The sequence below is a fragment of the Diabrotica virgifera genome, chromosome 4, assembly GCF_917563875.1.
Source record: "Diabrotica virgifera virgifera chromosome 4, PGI_DIABVI_V3a".
Taxonomy (NCBI): Eukaryota; Metazoa; Arthropoda; class Insecta; order Coleoptera; family Chrysomelidae; genus Diabrotica; species Diabrotica virgifera.
The window spans coordinates 164028575-164053099 of record NC_065446.1 but is presented as its reverse complement, the minus strand read 5'-3'; the positions used below and the strand labels follow the sequence as shown (position 1 = coordinate 164053099).

Genomic DNA, 24525 nt, shown 5'->3' with positions numbered 1-24525 from the left:
TTAGCACCTGATTGTCTACAAGACCTCATGTCAGCATGACAATTATTTTTTATTTTCTCGTAATTATTCTTTGTTAAATCTGTTCGGTTTTTTCAAGTTTTTGGTCAGCTATTTATAAAATTCCTTCATTTCAGATGAGATTTATTATTTTAGCACCTGATTGTCTACAAAAAAGACATGCTAGCATGACAATTATTTTTTTATTTTCTCGTAATTATTCGTTGTTAAATCTGTTCGGTTTTTTGGTTAGCTATTTATAAAATTCCTTTATTCCAGATGAGATTTATTATTTTAGCACCTGATTGTCTACTCATGCCAGCATGGCAATTATTCTTTTTTATTTTCTCGTAATTATTCTTTGTTAAATCTGTTCTGTTTTTCTTTGATTTTTTTAATTAATGTTTTCTACTCTGCTATTTATCCCTTTATTCCAGATGATAGTTATTATTTCGACATCTGATTGTCTACAAACAAAAAAGACTTAATGTTAGCATGCTGAATGTCAATTATTCGTCATTCTTCGTAATTATTCTTTGTTAAATCTTTTCGTGTTTTGATTTTGAATACAACTCAATGTTTTTTGCTTGGTTATTTATATCACTCCTTCATTTCAGATGGATTTATCAAAAATTAATGCCTCATCTGTCGTAGCGAGGAAACCCGTGAAGAAACTCAAAGAATTACCGATCGACATTCCAGTACCCATTACGGGAGCCAAAATTGTGAAGACAAAGTTTGGGCAAGCTGTTCTGTTAGATTTGGGGGAAGAGGTGGTGTTTCTACCGCCTAGAGTCACAGATACCTACAGCCCCGTCATTGAGGAGTTTTCGAGCGGGAAGTATTCGATAGTTTATCACGGCCTGGTGGACTGCGGCCAACAGTACCAGCCCATGACATCATTTAAAATTATCTAAGCGAAAATACTGAAAGAGAGAGGTAAGCAATATGGATATTGTTAAACAATGTAAAAATTTACTGTTATTCATCAAAAGAATCAGAAAGATAGTTTTTGATAAATTCACAGCTAAAGACAAAGAAATTTGGGTGAAACGCTTAACGAAACAAATCAAAACTTGTAATAAAGTAATAAAAAAACGCACTTTGCCTATAGGTACAATTAGAAAACTGCAAACGCATGTAGGACATTTTAAACATTTTAAACAGATTATTTTCAATAGACATGTCGGTATGGGGCTAGACAACAAACTAAAACATAGAGTTAAATGGGAAAATGTAGTTTCCGCGTTTAAAAGTCGAATTAAAACTGGAGTTATAGTTAATTTATGGCATAAGGACTTAGCACATTTCCTAAATGATTGTTATATTATTTTTAAAAATAAAATCAGAAAAATTTTAAAAGCAGATAAAGTTGTTAAAGTTAATGTTTGTTTTTGTGGAGAATTTATTAAAAAATCGGGGGAGGAGGAAATTGTAAATTTTAAATATTTTAATACAAAAAATGCTGTACTAGACGTATCTACCGATACAGAGCGGTGGTTTTTTGAGAATGTTAAAGATAAAATAAATCTTAAATTATCCGAGTTTCAGGAAAGGGACTCCGGTTTTGCATTAAATAGAATTGTATCTTTAGAAGTAAATATTAATCGATATGAAATTGGAAATGGTTCCTCGTATATTAAACTTCCTGAGAGTATTCAAAAAAAGCGTGCTTGTATTAATGTAAAAAATTCTGATCAAGCATGTTTTTATTGGGCAATAGTTAGTGCCCTCTATCCAGCTAAAGCACATAAAGAACTCCCATCCTCATACCCATGGTACAGTACAGTACTAAAAACAGAAGACCTAGAGGCACCAATGCCGTTACATCAAATTTCAAAATTTGAAAAATTAAATAATATATCAGTCAATGTATTTGCTTTAGAATTAATAGAAAATAATGAAAAGTCATTTTTCACAGTATATCCAGCTAGATTAACTAAAACAGTCGTTGCCAAACATGTAAATCTTCTTTTAATTCAGAATCACTATTTTCCTAAATTAAACGATTATGAAGCACCTCCAGTGGATAATGATAATTCAGAAATTAAGTACCACTACTGCCACATTACGGATATGTCTAAATTAGTTGCTGGTCAATTAAATAAAAGAAAGGCCAAATTATTTCTTTGCAATAGATGCTTAAATTATTTTTCAACTGAAGGGAAATTGTCGGAACATGAAAAAATGTGTGCAGATATGAATAATTGTAAAATGTCTTTTCCTAAATATGATGCTGTTAGTTTTAAAAATTATACTTATAAACAAACAACGCCATTTGTCATATATGCAGATTTTGAGTGCATGTTAGAAAAAGTTACAGACCTCCAAACATCCTGTTGTACTAAAAAATATCAAAAACATATTCCGTATAGTGCTGGATACTATGTAAAATGTAGCTATGATGAAAAGTTGTCTTTTTTTAAGAGTTATAGAGGCATTGACTGCATGGAGTGGTTTGCTAATGAATTACCAAATTTAGCTCAAAGTATTCATTCGAAAATTAAGAAAATTATACCAATGCAGGAAAACCCGAGTACCAGTAAAGCCACAAGGTGTCACATATGCGAAAAATGTTTTTCTCCTACAGATATCATTGTTAAAGACCACGACCATTTTACGGGGGAGTTCAGAAATTTCGCCCACCAAGCCTGTAATTTAAATTTCAAAAAATTGTTTGTCGTCCCAGTTATTTTTCACAATATGAGTGGCTACGACAGTCATTTTATAATTTCAGAGTTAAGCAAAAAAGGAGATATTAGTCTACTTCCAGTCAATAAAGAAAAATACATTTCATTTACACTTAACGATGCTGTTACTAATATAAAATTTCGATTTATTGATTCATTAAGATTTTTAGGAGCCTCTTTAGATGAATTGGTCTCAACATTAAATAAAAATGACTTTAAAATTTGCAAGCGAGAATTTAGCAGGTTAAGTGACGATGAATTTAAATTAATAACTAAAAAAGGGGTATTTTGCTATGATTTTATTGATTCTTGGGAAAAATTAAACATTACCGATTTACCTCCAATAGAGGCATTTTATAATAAGCTAAACGATACGAATCTTACAGATGAGAAGTATGCTCATGCTAAAATAGTTTGGGATACCTTTAACATTGAAAATTTAGGTCAATATTCAGATTTGTACTTAAAAACCGATATTGTGCTTTTAGCAGATGTTTTTGAAACTTTCCGCAAAAAATGTTTTATAACTTATGGGTTAGATCCAGCCTGGTACTACACAATGCCCGGTTATTCTTGGGATTGTATGTTGAAATACGTGGGGTGTAACCTCGAGTTATTGCGTGACGTTGACATGATACTATTTATGGAGAAAGCAATTCGTGGAGGAATTTCAGTATGTAGCGGTAGAATGTCGGAGGCCAATAATAAGTACATGTCTAATTATGACCCCGCACAGCCCTCAAAATACTTAATGTATTTTGATGTCAATAATTTATATGGGTGGGCTATGGGAGAACCCTTACCCTACGGAGGGTTCGAATGGATGGATGTCAAAGACATTGATGTTATGTCTGTACCTGATGACTCTCCCGTAGGGTACATGTTACAAGTTGACTTGGACTATCCTCGCCAATTACATGATCTGCACTCAGATTTTCCATTCGCTGCCGAACACCGCAAAGCTGTGGGTTCAAATCATACTAAACTAATGACAACACTTTATAATAAAAAAGAATATATCGTTCATTATAGAAATTTAAAACAAATGCTGGCTAATGGGTTAGTTTTAAAAAAGATTCATAAAATTTTGAAATTTAAGCAGTCTGCGTGGCTGCGACCCTACATAGAATTAAATACTCGACTTAGAGCTGCAGCTACGAACGATTTTGGAAGAAATTTATACAAATTGGCCAATAATAGTGTATTTGGAAAGACTATGGAGAATATAAGGAAACATAGAATAGTAAAACTAGTCAGATCATGGAATGGGCGATATGGTGCTAAAAATTTAATTTCTAGTGCCAGGTTTCATAGCAGAAAGATATTTAATGAAAATTTAGTAGCTATAGAACTGATTAAATCAGATCTAGTTTTTAATAAACCCTTATACATTGGCATGACTGTTTTAGATATATCAAAATTATGTATGTACCAATTTCATTACGACTATATGCTTCCAAAATTGGGCGCAGATAAATGTAATTTAATGTATATGGATACCGATAGCTTTATTTATGAACTGTACTGTCATGATGCATATGAGGAAGTAATAAAACAAGATCTATCAAAATTTGATACATCCGATTACGCTGTAGATAATATCTATAATATTCCTCGCGTAAATAAAAAAGTTTTAGGAGTAATGAAAGATGAAAATAAAGGAGAAATTATGACAAAATTTGTGGGATTACGATCAAAAATGTATACTTTTAAAGTTCAATCTGGTCGAATCACTAAAAAAGCAAAAGGGACTAAATATAATATAGTAAAAAATGTTATAAAATTCGATGATTATGTAAACTGTTTAAATGATTTTAAGGAACAAACTGCTACTCAACACTCCATTCAGTCATATAGCCATAACGTCTATAGTATAGAACAAACAAAAATTGCGCTAAGTCCTTATGACGATAAAAGATATTTAATTCCAAATAGTTTTAGAACCCTACCATTGGGACATTACAGTATTTTAGAATAGATTTTTTTTTGTAGATGAATGTTCCATCATTGACCGACCTGTCTATCAAAAAAATCTGTGAAACAACAGTATCAGCATCATATTTCATCGAGCAGTCCCCCTTGCCGTGGACATTAACAAAAATAATATTAAAAAAATTTCCTTTATATAAATGGGAAACGATGATAAGCAGTGCTAAAAATGATCCTATTCCTTCATATAAAGGAATAGAATTTATTGCTTGCTCTAAACACATACCGTCACATTTAAGAAATGTCGTATTAGGAAAGTCAGATTGGGGGAGTATATTTGAAGATGAACACTCCAGTTATTGTGTATGGGCTAATGGATATTATCTTAAGCAGCATCGCCTAAACGTATGTAAATCATGTTTTTTTGCATTCAAAAATGCTCATGAGACCTTAAATAAATTTTTACTGGTGCGTTACGACCATACTCACGAAGTTTATGATGCTGATGATATCGTTGAATGCGTATATCAGCAACCATATTATTGGTGCAATAGTTGCTTTACTCAAGTTTTATTCGATTTAAAAGATTACGAGTCTTGCGTTAATGCATTACATGAAATGCCTAGAAATAACAGGTTTGATGATTCTGAACCAGAAGTCTGAAGTAGGCAGTAATATTGATTCTTTTTTAAGGAACAAACTGCTACTCAACACTCCATTCGGTCATATAGCCATAACGTCTATAGTATAGAACAAACAAAAATTGCGCTAAGTCCTTATGACGATAAAAGATATTTAATTCCAAATAGTTTTAGAACCCTACCATTGGGACATTACAGTATTTTAGAATAGATTTTTATTGCAGAAGAACGTTGAAATGTCTCACAGATGTGTTACACCAGACCTATGGACTCCCGCTAATCTGCAACAAATAGCAGCCAATAAAATTTATTGGGATGTAGTTGATGCTAATACAAAGACATTTACGCTTCCAAGTGGAGAGCAACATCCTCTCCCTCAAGATGTGATTGGTATTGAACGATGGTACAGCAAGCAAGGATGTACCGCGAATTTTAAGATTCCCAAGCAAATACGATTCAGTTTAAACGTAAATTGTATAAGAGAATTAAAACTACAAATTGTGAAGAACTGTGAAAAAGTGATGTCATGCGGGTGTCGAAGATGCGGGGCTCCCTATGGATTCCCCCCAATTTACAAAAAATAGCGAATACAATCCTAAGTAAATTGTCTAAGAGAATTAAAACTACAAATTGCAAATATTTAAAAATTGATTTTTGAGACGAATTATGTTCATAAGCTACTATCTCTCTTTTGTACTAAACGCATAACAATATCCACTTGCTATCTCTCTCTTTCTTGTATATATATTGTAAAATAGTGTGTAATATATATATTATGGTAAAATAAAAACTCTAAATTGGTATTTTTGTTTTTTTATTTATTCAAATCATTAATTACCCTAATTTTATAAAAATAAATGAACTCCCTAAGAGCATTGTTTGTCATATCATCTGACATTATAGAACAAAAAGCATACAATATTTGCAAGGGGTTTAAACTATCTGCAGCATTTTTACAAAAATCTAAAACATTATAATAATATTCACAAAAGTTCAAATTTTCTAACAACTGCATACGAGGCGATAGCACACTAGTGTTAAGTTCAACAATTTGCTTCACTTCTTCTTCATCCATATAGTACTCCACACCATGCTTCTTAACAATAATGAATTTACAATCATCGTAAACTATCGGGGTAACAGTGCAGTATTCTTCGCATGGAAAAGTTGGGTGCATGAGGTCATCAGTTGATTGGAAAAAATCAATTAGTTGTTGTGTAATGATTGAAATAAAGGAATACCATTCGTATGCGCTGAGTGATATTCTGGTTGGTTTATATTGCTGAGATAAAATCACTGCAGGCGAAAATGATCTTGCAGGGCTTATACCACATTGTACTTCATAGCCCGATAACGTGTATTTTGTTGCAAGCAGGTAGAAAACTTCTGATTTGGCGGCAGCCTCATAATTTTCCAAAGCTCTATCTAATTCTTGATTATAGTCTTCGTTGCTAGGCATATCGATGCTAAATTCACAACCACCTGAGGAATACCCACTATCTTGAGAGCCACCTGAAGAATACCCACTATCTTGAGAGCTCATGTTCACTTGTACTGACATTGATACTGAAGCATGAGTTCTTTTATATTCCCCTACTCCTTGTGGTAAAAACAACCTCTTTGCAAAAAATGTATTGCTACGCGGCGGATTAAAAGATAGATCCTCCTAAACTACGTCATTAACGTTAATCCAGCTGTTATGTTTGCTGTCCATACCGAGCCATTTCACATACATCTTATTGCCTTTTCGTCTAAGTACTTTTTCAACCAAGTAAATGTCAGGGTTTAATGTTTTCTGTAATTCTTCTTCGTAAAACCCCCCGCTAATCGGTATACCTTGCATGTCTTCAAGCAAATACGTTATAGGATTTGTTATCTTAACTTTTACAATTTTAAATAATTCCGTCGTCCAATTGGGCGTGTAGGCCTTTTCAAATAAATGTTTTGTCTTTGAGACACGCACAATGTCACCAATTTTATATTTTCTTGGACCAGCAATTTTTAAATGACTATAACTCTTGTTTAAAATAGCTTTTTCGTTGGATTTGTTGACCTGAGATGGTGTGTATCCCGTTTTACTGTGCCTTGTATTGTTGTATTCCTCGGTAATTACAGGTAGAGCTTCTAACCATTTGTATGATCCATGTAAACTGAAATACTTGTACAACTTTGCTTTTAACGTTCTAATGACTCTTTCACAAATGGCGGCTTTTTTAATCGTGTAGGTGCTGTAATGATTAATTTCGTGTTTTTTCATTAAATTTTGAAATTTTCTGTTATAAAATTCTGTTCCCTGATCGGATTGGAGGTTCTTCGGAAGTCGTCGAGTATGGGCGAGAATATCCGAAAATGCTTGAGTAATTTCCTCGCCAGTCTTGGTCTTTAGAGGGCGTGTCCAAACATATTTTGAAAAACAATCAATTACGACTAGTATTAGTTTAAAATTTTTATTTTGGTGTGCGTAAGGACGCATTTCGGCCAAATCCATTTGCCACAAGTCATCGATTCCTTTGATTATTGTTCGTCGACGAGGATAGATTTTTCGTGCTGGTTTATGCAATTCGTTCACCACCTGTTCCTTTTCTGTAGACATTTTCTTATTAACGACCAGCATCTACATCTACAACATGTGTGCGCAATAGATCAATATTACGTACTATATCCTGTAATGTTTGCTCCACTTGTTTTAACCTCTGTTCCATCTTCATATCGTGCATCGTATGGTTTGCAAGTGTTTCTGCAGCTTCTTTTATGCTTTTATCCGCATCCTTTTTTAGTGTATTCACATCATCTTTGATTATTTTTTTCAATTTTTGCTCGAGAAGTGGAACTGTGGTTTTATGAAGCTCTTCTCTTACTTGATTTAGTTCGATCGCTAAATGTGGAACTGTGGTTTTATGAATTTCTTTTTGTACTTCGTTTAGTCCGACGGCTAAATCCTGTATATCATTAGTTTTTTGTTGCAACAACTTATTTATATTGTTCTCCGTATCCTTTTTTAGTGTATTCATAGCATCTGCGATTATTTTTTGTAGCTTTTGCTCGAGCAGTGGAACTTCTTTTCTTACTTCGTTTAGTCCGATTGTTAAATCTTTTATATTAATGGATTTTTGATCTAATATCGCATCATGGGCTTTAATTATTGGAAAGTATACGCTACGCATCTCATTTATTAGATTATCAACGTATTTTTTCGTTGCAGCATCACTATATTCTGATGGGTCCTTAACATTACAAATTTTCACATTTTCGGCATTAATGTTTCCGGCAGGAGTATGTGGAAATGTAACTCGTACTGCCTTTTGGGTGATACTGTTACGAGAGTGATGACCGAATTTGTCGACACTCATAATGGAAATGATGCCATCATTCTCAGTTACTCTATTATATTGGCTTCTTTTAGTTCATTGATGATAGCCACGATTTCGTTGTCGTGAGATGTGTTGCCGGCGTCTTTCGAAGCCACCAAGAGTTTAAGACGATCAACTAACTCATTGACGTCATCCCAATAAATATACTCTAAGGGTGCAGCGTTGTATGTTAAACGAGAGTCATCCAACCCCGTTCCTTTGACCGTAGATGAAGATGCTGACCGAGCTGTTTTCGTTCTGTGGTCGAGTTCTTTTTGTGATCGAGTTGCATGCTTTTTCATTGTTGCATCAGATGGTTTGAATAGAGGTTTAATAATAGAATGATATTTTTCTCCGCTGGAACCTTTAAGGCGTCCTAAGGTATCCAGATGAATCTCTGTGTTAATCAGCAGTGTTTTATACTTTTGTAAATCCTCATCATTATACTGTTCTGGGTTTGGGTTGGCATAAAATAAAAGGTGATATAGGCCTGGCGTACCACTTAACCTACGTTCTTCAAAATCCCGTTCTCGAATTATTACTATGTCTCCATTGTCTTTGTCAAAGTTTATTCGACGTTTTCCCAATATCCAGCCACTAATACTATCGTAAAATGGACCATAGTTTTTATCGATTTTATCGTCTTTTATCAAATATTCTTTTATGTACTTGTGACTTATTGGAGGATAGTGGTCGATATATTCGTCTGTGGCGTCCATCGGAATCTCGTTAGAACCGGAGATTGGCTCTTGAATGTTTTCATCAGATGCCTCGGGTGCATCAAGAAATACATCCTCATCCTCCTCCTTTTTCACCTCTTCTTTTTTAACATGTCCAAACTTGTTAGTGATAGTATGATGTAACGTTTTTGATGATTGAGCAATATCCTTGAGAGGCTTCGAGATTGGTTTAAAAAGTTTATTTAGTGACTCATCTTGATCTGTTCTACCTAACTTCAATGCCAAATATTTTTTGCGAATTGATCTAGCCAATTCGGTAACTTTCTTCTTGCGAAGGGCAATGGCGACCGTATCATCTGGCATTTTGCTGGCGACTAAACAAACACCTTACAATTTTATATATTTATCAAATCCTTTGCGATATCGTCCATTGTTGAGAGCAAAATCTTTCATAATTACCACAGTACCATACCTATCTCTCCAACATTCTGAACACATTTTTTTAAATTCATCAAATGACATGTCTGGCGATACGTGTTCATCAAATATATGTTTCAAATTTATCTCGTCTTGCTTGAACAGCACAATCATGTTACAATTGTCTCTTATTAGCTGCTTAGGTATTTTTGAATATGTTTGGCATAAGTAAGCCGCATCGATATCTTTATGTCTGCACATGGAATAATACTCACGAATCTTGTGTTGGCCATCACATGCGACATCGTCAAATAAAAACACAGAGTTTGGTTGAGCTTTGTTGGGATCAATAATTTCTTCATTGTCTTTAAATGGAAAATACCCTACACCTTTGACTTGCGCTAATGCATCTCGCAATAGTTGGTATTTCGGTTGAAAGAGGGATTTTGAATAAACATAGACATTTTTAAACTTGACGCCATTTGGACTAAATAAAAGTGATAGCATGGCGTTAGTTTTTCCACATCCACTTGGACCACAAATAATGGCTCTGAATGAGTTTGGTAATAATTTTCCATGTTTACTGTTGGTTGCTTTCTGTACAATATCTAGATTATCAATTGGTAACGTCTGCTCTTGTTGAATGACTCTCATCGTGTGTTAAACATAGTAAAAATATGAACAATATATTACCAATGTCACCAAATGCATGACCATCAGTCCAATGTTGGTGTTCAAAGGGGAAGGTCTTTTGAACTCTCTAATTAATAAACTTCCAGTTGAGCTTCATATTCCTGGTTATCAGTATTGTGGACCTGGAACAAAACTAAAAAAACGTCTTGCACGCGGAGATCCGGGAATTAATCCTTTAGACGCAGCTTGTAAACAACACGATATCGCTTATTCGCATCATACATCTCTCGAAGAACGTCACAAGGCCGATAAAGAATTGGAAGATAGGGCTTGGGAGCGATTCAAGTCTAAGGACGCTAGCTTTGGCGAAAAAAGTGCTGCTTTACTTGTAACCGGTGGAATGAAAACGAAAAGAAAGTTGGGAATGGGATGTCCTCGTCGTCGTGGAAGAAAGGGACGTTATTCTTTCAATCGGGATGTGGTACCTAAAATTGCAAAGTCCATGAAGAGAGGAGCATCGTTAAGAGATACTGCTTTGACAGCTGTACGAATAGCAAAATCGGTAATTAAAAAACTTGGTGGACGAAAAACAGTTGATCTTCCACGAGTGTTGCCACTAAAATCTGGAGGTTTCCTACCCCTCATACCCCTATTTGCAGGTCTTTCTGCATTGGGGGCTTTAGCCGGTGGTGCAGCAGGGGTGGCGAAGACTGTGGTTGACGCAAAGAACGCCCAAAAGAAATTGGAAGAGGATATGCGCCATAATAAGGCGATGGAACACATCGGCTCAGGTCTGTACTTGCGTAAGAAACCAAGAGGCGGATTCGGTTTGTATCTGAAAAAAAACTTCCAATAAAGCTACCCAATCGTCCGCTGTACGACTTAGAGATTGCGCATTACGCGAAAACACTTAAAATCCCACATTTTCGAGGTGTTTTCATGAATGACACTCTGCCTAGACACGGTCCTCGAAAACGTGAATGCGCAATAGTTAATCTAGATGCATCATCACACAGCGGAACACATTGGGTAGCATATAGAAAGATAAACAACGACGTAGAGTATTTCGATTCATTTGGTAATTTGAAGCCGACCAAAGAACTTGTTAAATATCTAGGTACACATACAAAAATTTTCTATAATAACCATCAGTATCAAACCTACAATCAAATCATTTGTGGACATTTATGCCTAAAGTTTTTATATAATGGAGCATATTAAAGGCATGGAACTGCTTCTGGACCATATGTTTCACAAAAAACGTTTTGAAGGATTCAGTGAAGAAGAACTAAAATTAATACCGCTAGATTATATTATACGAACTGTAGAACCTATAGAATTGTTATATATATGGCATAAATTGCCTGGGGAATATCGACAAGAATTTAACCTGCAGATACTACTTCCCTGCTTCGTGCATTACAACAGACCTGATTGGAGGACTCATTGTGATGGCCCACCCGGTTCTCAAGCATCTTGTCATTTATGTAAACTTGCTTTAGAACAAATAAAAAAATGTGAATAAATTTGTTTTTTTACTGTATATAAACCTATTAATCTCTTGACCTGAATCAGTCATCATGTCGCAGTTGTTGAGAGTAAACAGCACGAATAACATATTCTCGTTTCAACCTCCCACACCGATCGTATTAGATCCGAAAAAAGATTACGAAATAGCTCTTCGATTTTTCCATTCTTACAACAGTATACCAAACATCGAAAATTGCAAGTTTTATTACTACGATGTCAATAACCGAGTGCAACATTTTGATTTCCCCGATGGATGTTATGAAATTATCGATATTGAGGAATACATACAAAAGAAATTGGGGGCTGCCAATACATCTAAACCTGACATGATATTTAGTCTAAAACCTAACCACAATACGTTGCAGTGCGAAATCTTCAGTCAATTTAAAATTTCATTTCAACCAAATGACAGTCTTGGTACAATATTAGGGTTTTCTCCCGTAATACTAAATCCTAGACAGACACATTCTTCAGATCTACCTGTTAGGATTATTAAAGTATCTAGCATACGCTTTGAATGCAACATTAGTACCGGAGCCTTTGACGGTAACAGACCTGCTCACACGCTCTACGAATTTGTCATACAATCAAATCCTGGGTACGCAATTGACGAAACCCCTCACAATTTGTTGTATTTACCTGTTGTGCCACAGCGTGAAATTACCAATATCACTGTGTTGGCTGTCGATCAAGAAGGACGACCTGTGAACTTTAGAGGAGAAGAGAGCACATTGGTGCTGGAACTTAGATCAAAAAGCAGATGGGATTAGTAATAGAACAATCTACCCAGAGAACGCCATTAGTTGTGCAACCATCTCAGCAGCAATATCTTAAACAATCTGCCTACAGAACACCATTAGTTGTGCAACCATCTAAGCAGCAACATCTTACGTCCGCAAACAAATTGTTTTTACAAACGTTGGGTTTTAAACTGAAAAAATGACTACAATGTATGGAAAGAGAGCGCGTTCAAACAACATCACAATGCCTCCAATATTTGATATTTATCGTAAGCCAATATTTGATGAATCGATTCGAAAGGCTGAATACCGAACTTATGCACCATTCATCAAATCATTCAACTGCAATGATATTGTCGAATTTAGCATTAATCAAGTTGACTCGTTTTTTGCAATGAGCGAAACCTTGTTATGCATTAAAGGATCACTCGAAATAACTGGAAATGGTGGCGTCAAACTAGCAAATAATGTGGGTGCCTTCCTTTTCGATTCGTGTACGTACAGCGAAAGCGCAAGGGAGATGGAAACAGTGCGGGATCCTGGCATCGTAAGTGCTGTACGTGCCATGACATGTTATACGCAAGAAGATTCTAATTATATGGTTATGGCTGGATGGAATTACCCTAAGGATCCAATTCTAAACGCTGCAGATCATTCATTCAGCATACAGATGCCTCTTAAGCATGTTTTCAACATTTTTAATGATTATCCATTGATTACGTGTGGTCGTCAAACAATAAGACTAGTTCGAGCTCGAAATGATAACGATTGCATAGTTATTACAGAAAAACAAAACGCTGACAAAACTACAACTGTTACAACCGCTAAGATTAACATTACCAATATTGAGCTTAGAGTGAAGCACATATTCCCCAATGATGATATTAAATTGGAACTCATGAAATCTATTCAACAAGATCAACCTATAGTTATTCCGTTTAGAAAGTGGGAATTACATGAATTACCTGCTATTACGAGAGGTGCCAGGCGTGAAGTTTGGGCTGTTAAAACTAGCACATCAGTTGAAAGACCTCGTTATGTTATTGTTTTCTTTCAAACCAACAAACGCGACAAGATTACAGCTGATCCTACTTTATTTGACAATGTCAACATCCAAAGTATTAGATTATCGTTAAATGGAGAATACTGGCCAAACGAGAGAATGCAATTGGATTTTAGCAAAACCGATTACAATGAAGCCTATTTTAACTATACCGAATTTTATCCTAGCTACATACATTCCCAACAAAAACGACCTCTACTCGATTTCTCAGCTTTTAAGAATCGTGCATTGTTCGTTATCGATTGTTCGAAACAAGAAGAAAGCATGAAAGCATCCACCGTTGACGTAAAACTCGATATTGAAGCGAATAACGGTTTTCCCGACAATACCAAGGCCTATTGTATTATTATTCACGACTGTGTAATGGAGTACTTCCCTCTCACCGAAATTGTAAAAAGTCTAAATTAGATGCATGAGGTGTCAGTAGTACACGAGCAATCATCATGAGAATAGCATTCGTAGATATTCAGGGATTCGTTGTGGATGGGTGGTTTGTTCCTAAAGAACTTTCCATTGAAATAGGTTATAAACGAAGTCATTACATCTTTTTGCCTCCGAAACCATTCAATGCGCTAAGTAATGTGGATAAGAAGACCGCATCATACGTGGAGAAGAATCTGCTAGGCATCCGGTACTCTGATGGAGAAGTTGAACTATCTGAAATAAATAAGATACTGCAAACCGAGTTGTTATATACAGCTGACTGTATCTACGTTCGAGGGAAACAAAAAGCAGAATATTTGGATAAGAAACGCCACGTTTTTGGAATTTTTCCTCATATTATTGATGTTTGCAAGTTCGATGGTACGCCTCGTGCTGCTGGAAATCTTGGTTTTACTGCAAACCCCCCATGTCATGCCGCTGGATTATTTTCATGTGCAGAAACAAATGTGAATCGCCTGCGTGACTGGTTTGTCAATAAAATAATGCCAATGTAATTTTTCTGTGTACAAAATAAATATTTTTTAAAGTTATGGGTTTTTTATTTAAACGCCTTATTTATTGATCAAGTCTTATATTACATGATGATTCAACCATGACAATAAGGCCTACGCGACATTTCACGAGCCCACGTGACGTTTTGACGTGACGTTTTTACGTGCTTTGACGTGACGTTTTACGTGACGTGCTTTGACGTGACGTTTTACGTGACGTGCTTTGACGTGACGTTTTCACGTGCTTTGACGTGACGTTTTACGTGACGTGCTTTGACGTGACGTTTTCACGTGCTTTGACGTGACGTTTTACGTGACGTGCTTTGACGTGACGTTTTCACGTGACATTTCACAAGCCTACGTGACGTTTTGATGTGACGTTTTTACGTGACGCGTTGACGTGCTGTGTTCCTTTTTAGTTCTTTTAATAAAAAAATTGCATTATGTTTTTTTATTTTATTTAAATTCCACAATTACCAGCCGCGCGCTTCGTATCTACGAGATCCGCGAAAAACTTAAGGTACCGACCGCGCATCTGCTTCGCGTTCCGCGAAAAATTAAGGTACCGATCGCACATCTGGTATCGCGCACCGCTGCGCCGCTGTGTTCCTTTTAAGTTCTTTTAATAAAAAAAATTGCATTATGTTGTTGTTTTATTTAAATTCCAAAATTACCGCGCGCTTCGTATCTACGAGATCCGCGAAAAACTTAAGGTACCGACCGCGCATCTGCTTCGCGTTCCGCGAAAAATTAAGGTACCGATCGCACATCTGGTATCGCGCACCGATCGATCAGCGCTAGAACGCCGTCACATCGGAACGCGCCCCATCGGACGTCGTCACATCGGAAAGCGCCCTTTTGACACTATGCCGCCATGTTTTTTTGTATTCGTTATCTCCCGCCCATTCCAACGAGCCGTCGTACGTTTAAATCGGACCAATAGCAGCAGAGATACCATGTTTCTCTCTCTAACACACATACTTTCCTATATCAGCTGTGACATCACATACCTCTCTCTCTAACACACAGAATTCCCTATATCTGTAGTGACACCCGTTTAGATCATCTACTACTAACTAACGTACATAAGTACCAACAACTCAATCATATAGAACTGGAAATTATGACTCTTTATAATAAAATTGCAAATTTAGGAAAAAACATCATTATATCATGGATAAAGGGACACGCAGGCATTAGGGGTAACGAAATAGTAGACAGGCTAGCCAAATCCGCCCTAGAAATAGGTGAAGAACTTCCCATGAACTTACTACCCATTTCGGATATTGATATTATTAGTAGACGACACCAAAAAGAAAATTGGCAAAGGTATTATCGAAACACGAGAACTGGTAGTAATTACAAACAAATGCGACCTGAAATTCCCATTAAAAGATGGTTTCATTCTGTATCAAATCGCCATTTCATAAGAGTTATAAATAGATTGAGATGTAATCATGCTCTTACCCCCCTTCATATGTACAGTCTGGGTCTCACAGAGTCACCTAACTGTGAGTGTGGAAAAGAAGGTAATCTACTACATATTCTCCTCGAATGTTCACATCAATCAGTAAATATAAACAAATTTTATGATAATCTTAATATATTAAAAATTCCACTTCCCGTCTACCTGAACAATTTGATTTTTTCTGAAGAGATTAATATATTAAAAACAATTTACGAACATATCAAAAATTGTAAATATAGATTGTAGCAATAAAATTTACCCTGTATTTAAGAAATTTTGTTAAAACAAAGCAGGCATGTTTGTTAAAACAAAACAAACATGTTTGTTTTGTTGTTATTTTGTTTTAAATCCTGTAGATTTAAGTAATTATTGTATATTATAATTGAAAAAAGAAAAGAACAAAAAAAAAAGAGAAAAAGAAAAAAAAAAAACAAAAAAAAACAAAAAAAAAAAAAAAAATAATAAAATAAATAAAAAATGCAAAAAAAAACAAAAAAATAAAAAATGCAAAAAAAAACTAAGAAGATGTAAACCTCCGCGAGGATGAATCGGGTTTACGTCTTAGCGTAGTAAAAAAAAACAATTTATAAAAAATAACAATAAAAAAAATTAATAAAAAAAAACAAATTAACAATATAAAAAAAATGCAAAAAAAATACAAAAAAAAATACAAAAAAAAAATACAAAAAAAAAATAAAAATTTACAAAAAAAAAATGAACAACCAAAACAGAGTATTATTTAGATAATAATTGTAGATAATAATGTTAGTTTGTTATGTATTTAGAGTTAGAAATACAGAAAAAATTCCTCTGATTGAAAAATCAAATTTGTTTGTTTTTAAAATAACAAAATGTCTGGCTAATTGGCTCGGCCAAGGCCATCAAATTCACTCAAAAAAAAAAAAAAAAAAAAAACTCAAGAATATCCGTAACAAAAAATCATAGCATGTGATCTGTCTTTAAAAAGACAACCAAATGCAACGATGACAGTAAAATTCTCGCGTTAGAGATTCCATAGTAAATCACGAGGGAAAACCAGGAAAAAACCTCGTGGTACTATCCCGACGTCGTAAGTATTTAGTCTTACATTTAATTTACTTTCAAAAAAAAAACTAATACCAAATTCTGACTTTAATATGTTTAAATAATAAATAATATTAATAATACGTAGATATACAATAAGTAATACTTACTAAAATATAAAATTTGTATTAACTCGATATGTTATTGACTTACTAATCGTGGTATTTTCTTTCTATTGACTTCCTATTTCAGTATGGGTAACCACATCTTACTGCATTCTACCGAGAAATTTGCGACACAATTGGTTTCATTTAGCATAATTAGAGCATAATTAAACAAAATTTAAAACCCACAGTGGTGGAGATATGTAGATGATGTGTTTTCAATATGGCCTCATAGATCAGAATTGTTGGATACATTCCTAAATATTATAAACGATCAAGAAGAGACAATAAAATTTAAAATGGAAAAGGAATATAATAACACTCTACCTTTCCTCGATGTTTTAGTATCAAAGAAGGATACTGGATATGAGACTCAAGTACAGGCGTAGCCAGGTTTTAGTTTCGGAGGGGGTTCAAAAAAGTAAAATGACTAAAACTACATAAAATAACCTTTATATTCATAATAAAAATTTGAAATATGTTAATATCTTAACTTTTCGGGGAGGGTTTGAACCCCCAAAACCCCCCCCTGGCTACGCCCGTGGACTCAAGTGTATAGATAACCAACACACACCAACAGATATCTCAATTACAAATCAAATCACAACATCAACGTTAAGAAGGGAATCATTAAATCCTTATATGATAGAGTCAAAATTACTTGTTCTAACGAAAATTCATTGTTAGAAGAAAAACAATTGTTCACATCTGTTTTATTAAAAAATGATTATCCATTATCGTTTATAAATAAGGAATTGTCAAGACTGGATCGAATAGAACAGAACAACGTAGAACGGGATCCTATAACATCCACAAGAAATAATACGAGGAAAATATCATTACCATATATAAAAGGAATATCCGAGAAACTTAAAACAATAGGAAATAAATTCAACATTTCAACAACATTGAAAACAACACACACACATTGAGATCTATTCTATCTAAAACTAAACCTAGCAGTGAACAAGAAAGAACAAAGAATTGTATTTATAAAATACCTTGTGAATGCGAACAATTTTATTTAGGTGAAACATCAAGACCATTAAACGTTAGAATAAGTGAACATCAGTCTTATATTAAAAATAGAGAATTTGATAGATCTCAAATATGTCAACATGCATGGGATAATGAACATAGAGTTCAGTGGAGAGATTCAAGTATAGTCCTGAAAGAATCAGATAGTAAAAAGAGAAAAATCAAAGAAGCTGTTCTAATTATGCTAAATGAAACCAATTGTGTCGCAAATTCTTCGGTAGAATGCAGTAAGATGTGGTTACCCATACTGAAAGAGGAAGTCAATAGAAAGAAAATACCACGATTAGTAAGTCAATAACATATCGAGTTAATACAAATTTTATATTTTAGTATTACTTATTGTATATCTATGTATTATTAATATTATTTATAATTTAAACATATTAAAGTCAGAATTTGGTATTAGTTTTTTTTTTAAAGTAAATTAAATGTAAGACCAAATACTTACGATGTCGGGATAGTATCACGAGGTTTTTTCCTGGATTTCCCTCGTGATTTACTATGGAATCTCTAATGCGAGGATTTTACTGACATTGTTGTATTTGGTTGTCTTTTTAAAGACAGATCACATGCTATGATTTTTTGTGACGGATATTCTTCAGTTGGGATTGAGTTCATGTAATCGAATGAACTATCTTTTAGTAAAGTCGTCCCAGGAACGCATCTCATAAATATTGGCGATATCATTTTAAAGTCTTCTACTTTAAAATGTATAATATACGTCTGAATTGCCAATATAGATGAGTCAGATTAAATAAATTATTAGAAGAATTTTTTTACTTATCAACAACATTTTTGTTTATTTTAATAGTATTTTGTATTTTGACAACGAAACCCGATTTGGGGTTCGAAAAGTTAATAAAATCATTTTTTTGGTAAAATTGTGGCTTATTTCCCATTAAAAGTAACTGAATTTTGAATTAATTAGTTTTCAAATAAGTAAATTTAGCAGCAATAGTCATAACGTAATTGTGGTAACCATAGTTTTACTTAGGTTTTTATTTGTCAACTTGACAGTATTTATCTAGTTATTTAAATTTAATGCCCAAGGGCGTTATTTTTCAAAATAGCGCCCTAGGGCAGTATATCATATTTAACTGACTTCGAAATCATGTCATTATTTGTCAAATAAGGACATGACATTTGTCGGACATTAACGTTTATAAAAGAATGCGTTTATAAAAGAATCCGTTTTTATTTTACAAAATCAAATCTTAACCCTCTAATTGGCAAGATTCTAAAAATTGTTCTACAGTACTCCAAGACATTAACACACCACCTTAAAAATGGGTCAGTTTTAATGTCTCGATATTACTAAACCTGTTGTCCGATTTAAGTGATTTTTTAATATGTTATTGAATTGCCTTATTCTTGAACAATATCGTGTAATAAAACTGTTGCTAGACAGGTAAATTGTCACTGTGTACCGGGTGTACCAATCAAACTGTGTTTTTTTCTCAAAGTTCACCACACCCTGTGTAATATTCTAGCATTTATAAAACATTGAAATTATAACCCAACCATAGCCTCATTTTTTCTTAACATTCGGTTTTTTTATTCAATCGCTTATGTTAAATAATAAAAAAAGTTAGGTACTTTAACAGTTAGCCTTGTTTTTAATCAATAAATGATGACAGTTTGCTTAATAAACATATGTCCGCAAATGTTTCTTTTCCGAGATACGGGTAATTCTGCATGAAAAAATAATGACAGTTTGCTTAATAAACATGTCCGCAAATGTTTCTTTTCCGAGATACGCGATCTTAAAATTTTTCTTATAATCTCACGATTTATTTATGTCCTAAAACCGGTTGAGATATAATATTGAGATTTGGTAGGTTTTAAGAGGTGGTCATTGCGCATTGTTTGACATACAATTAAGAATTTATATGCTCCATTGGCGCGCATACGGATCATATTTCCCACCTCTTAAAACCCACCAAATTTCATTTGCACATTTCAACCGCTTTTAGAGCAATAAATAAATCATCAGTTTGTAAAAAAATTTCAATACCCCGTATCTCGGAAACGAAGCTTATGTGCACAAAACTGTCATTTCTTTTTCATGTAGAATTACCCTGTAAAGTTTGTCGCACACTCTGTATTGATGAAAAACATGACTAGTTGTTAAAGCACTTAACTTTTTTATTATCCAACATAAGCGACTGAATCAAAAATCAGTTTTAGGTATGGACATCCAATGGACGTACATCTGTGTACATTGGAACTTCCAATGGACGTCCCGCTAAGGTACTTATACTCGTTCCTCATTATAAATATAGCGTCGGTTCATGATCTTTCCAATCTAAAACCTTGTTGTTCTTCTGCTAATGCTAATGTTATAGTTTCACGCAGTTTGTTATTAGTTTGGTTGTTAATTTTAATGTTGTGTTTAATATTAAATTTTTGTGTTTTAATAGTTATTTGGTTAGATCTTGTCCTCCCTACTTTAGGAGTTCATTAGACATTGTGTCCTCTCCTGGTGATTTTCTATTTTTTAATTTCCTTAATGCTTCCTTTAGCTCACCCTCCTTAATTTTTATTTCTTCGTTTGTCGTCACTTCAGATATTAATGATTAATTATCGTCTGTCTGTGTTGTGTGCCGTAGAAGTCGTGTTCCATCTGTTTTGAGAAGCTTTTCAAGTGTTCCCTTTTTATTTGTCGGACTAAAATATTCGTTTCGTTTATAGTGCTGTTTGTTTTGTTCTGTATTGTAAAAATTATTTCTTCTTGATTAACTATTTAGATGGGAAATAAGCCACAATTAAATTGAAAAAATAATTTTCTTGAGGGGGGAAATAGGTTTAGGAGCCCGATTTTTCATGTATTTTTGAAATTTTTTTGTAGGTAGAATTTTTTTTTGCAACTTTGGGATCATTTTATACATATTCTAAAGTATATGTCCAAATTTTTTTAAGTTATTATATTTAAAAATAGAGCAGTTGTAGGCCGCAACGCGTGACGTTCGCCGCACGAACATGTCGCTTGCGTGACATGTAACCTAGAGGTCGTAATTTCCGCCTAAAATCAAAAATCCAAAAATGTTTACGTTTATTACAAGTTTCTCTTCGATATGAACCTCAAATCGCCTAAAAAAATCAAAAATTTGAAATATTACGCAAGTTTGAAAAAAAACATCAATTTTCACCGTTTTTTTTTCAGTTATTTGCCCTTAAAACTGAACTTAAAACCCATTTTTTTATTCCGATTGGAGGTTCATATCGAAGACAATTTAATAACGAACAATAATCACTTTGGTTTTTTAACGACTTTACTAAAAGATAGTTCATTCGATTACATGAAATCAATCCCAACTCAAGAATATCCGTCACAAAAAAAAACATAGCATGTGATCTGTCTTTAAAAAGACAACCAAATGCAACGATGACAGTAAAATTCTCGCGTTAGAGATTCCATAGTAAATCACGAGGGAAAATAACCTCGTGATACTATCCCGACATCGTAAGTAGGTATTTGGTCTTACATTTAATTTACTTTCAAAAACTAATACCAAATTCTAACTTTAATATGTTTAAATTATAAATAATATTAATAATACATAGATACATTATTTCTTCTTTTCTTCACATTTTATCTTCACTTCCTCTTAAAACCATGGGGTTTTTTTGATATGTTAGTATTCGTTACTCTCTTCTTTCCAAGTGATTCTCTTGCTGCTGCGTTAATTATGTTATGTTTGAATATTCACGGGAATATTCACGGGTGCCGCTCTCTTGGGTGTGAAATATTGAAGTCCTGCATTATATATTATGTATAATTTTAAAAAGGGGAGGATAAAGTTCTAAAAACCAAACCAGAATAATACATATATGTTGTAGCAGCATCTCACATTGACGGCCGCCTCAATACGCTGTTAGCGCTCATTGTTATTCATTAAAAATAACAGCTTAGTAATAAAATAATAACAGAAATTTTTTCAGGATCTTGTAGTGGGGACTTTAAACTTTGATCTGGTCACTTTGTAACTCTCATAATAATAATTTTTAACTAAGTTATTAAGCCTTGAAAATGGTCATTTTCGCATTTTTCAAATTTTAAATCGCGTATAACTCAACAATAATCCATTTTAGAGAAAAATCACAGGAGACCTTTTTTGCTCAGAATGACCCAAATAATCTGAAAAAAATTGTCCGAAGTGAAAAAATTGTTTTTGTGAATTTGTTAAAGTTGTTTAAACAATTTTTCGACCACGGTACCGGTTACCGGCCTGGCACCCTGTGGATTTGTGATAAGGACCTCTTTTTGAGTAAGTTTGTGCAAAAAAATCAAATCAGAATAATTTACCTAACGGAGGCGACGATACAGCCTGGACTAACATTTGTTCTTGTAATGTGTACAAAATGTTTATAATAAAACAATTTTTTTGTATAAGATACCTTATTTCTTCGTACCTGTAAAACTTTCGGTATGACGCCTACGTAAAAGAATTAGATTAGTGAATGACTAAATAATATTGTAATAAAAAAACTGATAAAATCTAGATACATAATACAAATCGGTTCACTATCAGTATATTATATCAATATGATGTATATAAATATTAGACCTGACCTAAATTATCCAGGAAATAACAAAGCATGTAGCAATTGTGGAACCGACGTATACCTAATACTTAGTTTATTTATCAGCAGTGTATTCAAAACATATAATCTAATGTTAGAATAATTACAACTTACAAACATATTCCTAAATCTTGTGTAAAGTTTATGAAATGTTATATTATGATTATGAATAAACTGATTTGGTTCAGAACTGGTCTGTTAGGTATTACGTAATTCGTAGTAACCTTAACGTGGAATTTCTTTCTTAATATCATAATATTATATAATGTTATTTTTTAGCGAGTGTATAATATTATAGTAAGAATTATTATTTTTTATGTAATTTACATGAAGCCAACCCATGTGTTCTAGTATTTTTTTTATTGTTTTCTTCTCTGAGGCGTAACAATGGGTAAGTAATTATGTTTTTAAGTCTTTTTTTGTTTGCAACATTTATTCATTCAAAGTTGGAGTTTGACTAATTCTATCTCTAATCTATTAACTTTTATTATTTTTTTATTGTAGGTAGGTATCTATAATATCTTTTAATTCGGTGATTTTTGTTTTCTTTTGTTTTCGGTTTTTTTCTTCTTAATATCTACCTACTACTGTAGGTATACATTTTTGCCTTTATTGATGTCGATATTTTTTATTATCCCTTTCTTACCAATATACTTAATTTATTGTAATTAATCTACACTCAACGGCACAAAATTCCGCCACTAAAAAGTTTTGATTAAGTTGGACAATTTATAACTTTATTATTTGCACTCCGATTATCAAGATTCTTGCGTCAGTTTGTAAGTAGGTAGGTACATGTATTGACATCGTTTGTTATTCTTCCGGTAACAAATTTTTTTTGCTTAGATGGCATTATACGGGGGTGAATGGAAACTTTGTATTTTCTCCTTACTTTAAAAAATTCTGTGGAAAAATTGAAAAAAAGAAAGATTGATATCAAAAAATTGGAGGCATTTGAACTGTGGATGTATCGCAGAATCTTGAGAATATCGTGGACGGAGAGAGTCACAAACGTCGAGGTCTTGAGAAGAATGAATAAAGAAAAGGAAGTCATATTTACGATCAAAAAACGGAAACTGCAATACTTGGGACACATTACAAGAGGTGAAAGATATGAACTGCTTCGAATAATTATGCAGGGGAAGATAGCAGGAAAAAGATCCATAGGAAGAAGACGAAACTCCTGGCTAAAGAATCTACGGGAATAGTATAGCTGTAGCAACAACGAATTGTTTCGGTCAGCAGTTACGAAAATACGTATAGCCCCGATGATCACCAACCTTCGGAACGAAGATGGCACTTGAAGAAGTGGAAACATTGAAGGGCTGATTTTGTTTCATACTCCTTTCGTATTATCTCGGAGGCATCCCTAAGATTTTTTTTTTGAATTATCCGAATATCTCCTTTCTTGTAAAAGTTGTAAATAAAAACACTGCTTTGAAGATTTATTTAATTAAAAATATCAAACGCACTAAAATTAAGAACACAAAACAAAATTAACAACAAAACAAAACAATTCAATAGCGCGTATCAATATAAACATCAATACATGTATTTATACCGACAAACTGATTAGTCCTGTCGCCAGGAGGGATAGAACGGCCTCTTTTATTCAGATGGACTTATCCAAGTTTTTTTTTGAT

General features: G+C 33.7%; 4 protein-coding genes across 4 annotated transcripts in view; all 4 read left to right on the top strand.

Annotated features, from left to right (window-relative positions):
* The first annotated feature begins 796 nt into the window (after window positions 1-796).
* Window positions 797-6060, top strand: LOC126883222 (uncharacterized). Its single transcript, XM_050648502.1, has 2 exons — window positions 797-936; window positions 4680-6060. The coding sequence occupies exon 2, from the start codon at window positions 4680-4682 to the stop codon at window positions 5277-5279; it is 600 nt and encodes a 199-aa protein (XP_050504459.1). The 5' UTR covers window positions 797-936; the 3' UTR covers window positions 5280-6060.
* On the top strand, window positions 946-4665 carry LOC126883727 (uncharacterized). The gene is made up of 4 exons (XM_050649390.1): window positions 946-1083; window positions 1549-2539; window positions 2735-3651; window positions 3787-4665. The coding sequence occupies exons 1-4, from the start codon at window positions 946-948 to the stop codon at window positions 4663-4665; spliced, it is 2925 nt and encodes a 974-aa protein (XP_050505347.1).
* A 6755-nt stretch (window positions 6061-12815) lies between the features above and the next one.
* LOC126883726 (uncharacterized) lies at window positions 12816-14078 on the top strand. The gene has a single exon (XM_050649389.1). The coding sequence runs from the start codon at window positions 12816-12818 to the stop codon at window positions 14076-14078; it is 1263 nt and encodes a 420-aa protein (XP_050505346.1).
* Window positions 14079-23109: 9031 nt separating this feature from the next.
* LOC114335322 (putative phosphoenolpyruvate synthase) overlaps window positions 23110-24525 on the top strand; it is a 153531-nt gene continuing 152115 nt past the window's right edge. Inside the window, exon 1 of the mRNA XM_028285546.2 lies at window positions 23110-23273. Within this exon, the coding sequence (XP_028141347.1) occupies window positions 23270-23273 (4 nt within the window). The 5' untranslated portion in view covers window positions 23110-23269. The remainder of the gene's footprint in view (window positions 23274-24525) is intronic.

What these genes read in the sequence shown, in the direction of transcription:
- LOC126883727 (XM_050649390.1), top strand. Translation starts at nt 946, where the DNA reads ATGGATATTGTTAAACAATGTAAAAATTTACTGTTATTCATCAAAAGA. An exon ending in GCAGGAAAACCCGAGTACCA is followed by an intron (nt 2,540 to 2,734) that starts GTAAAGCCACAA and finishes TTATAATTTCAG; the next exon opens with AGTTAAGCAAAAAAGGAGAT. An exon ending in CTGCCGAACACCGCAAAGCT is followed by an intron (nt 3,652 to 3,786) that starts GTGGGTTCAAAT and finishes TTGAAATTTAAG; the next exon opens with CAGTCTGCGTGGCTGCGACC.
- LOC126883726 (XM_050649389.1), top strand. Translation starts at nt 12,816, where the DNA reads ATGTATGGAAAGAGAGCGCGTTCAAACAACATCACAATGCCTCCAATA.
- LOC126883222 (XM_050648502.1), top strand. Translation starts at nt 4,680, where the DNA reads ATGAATGTTCCATCATTGACCGACCTGTCTATCAAAAAAATCTGTGAA.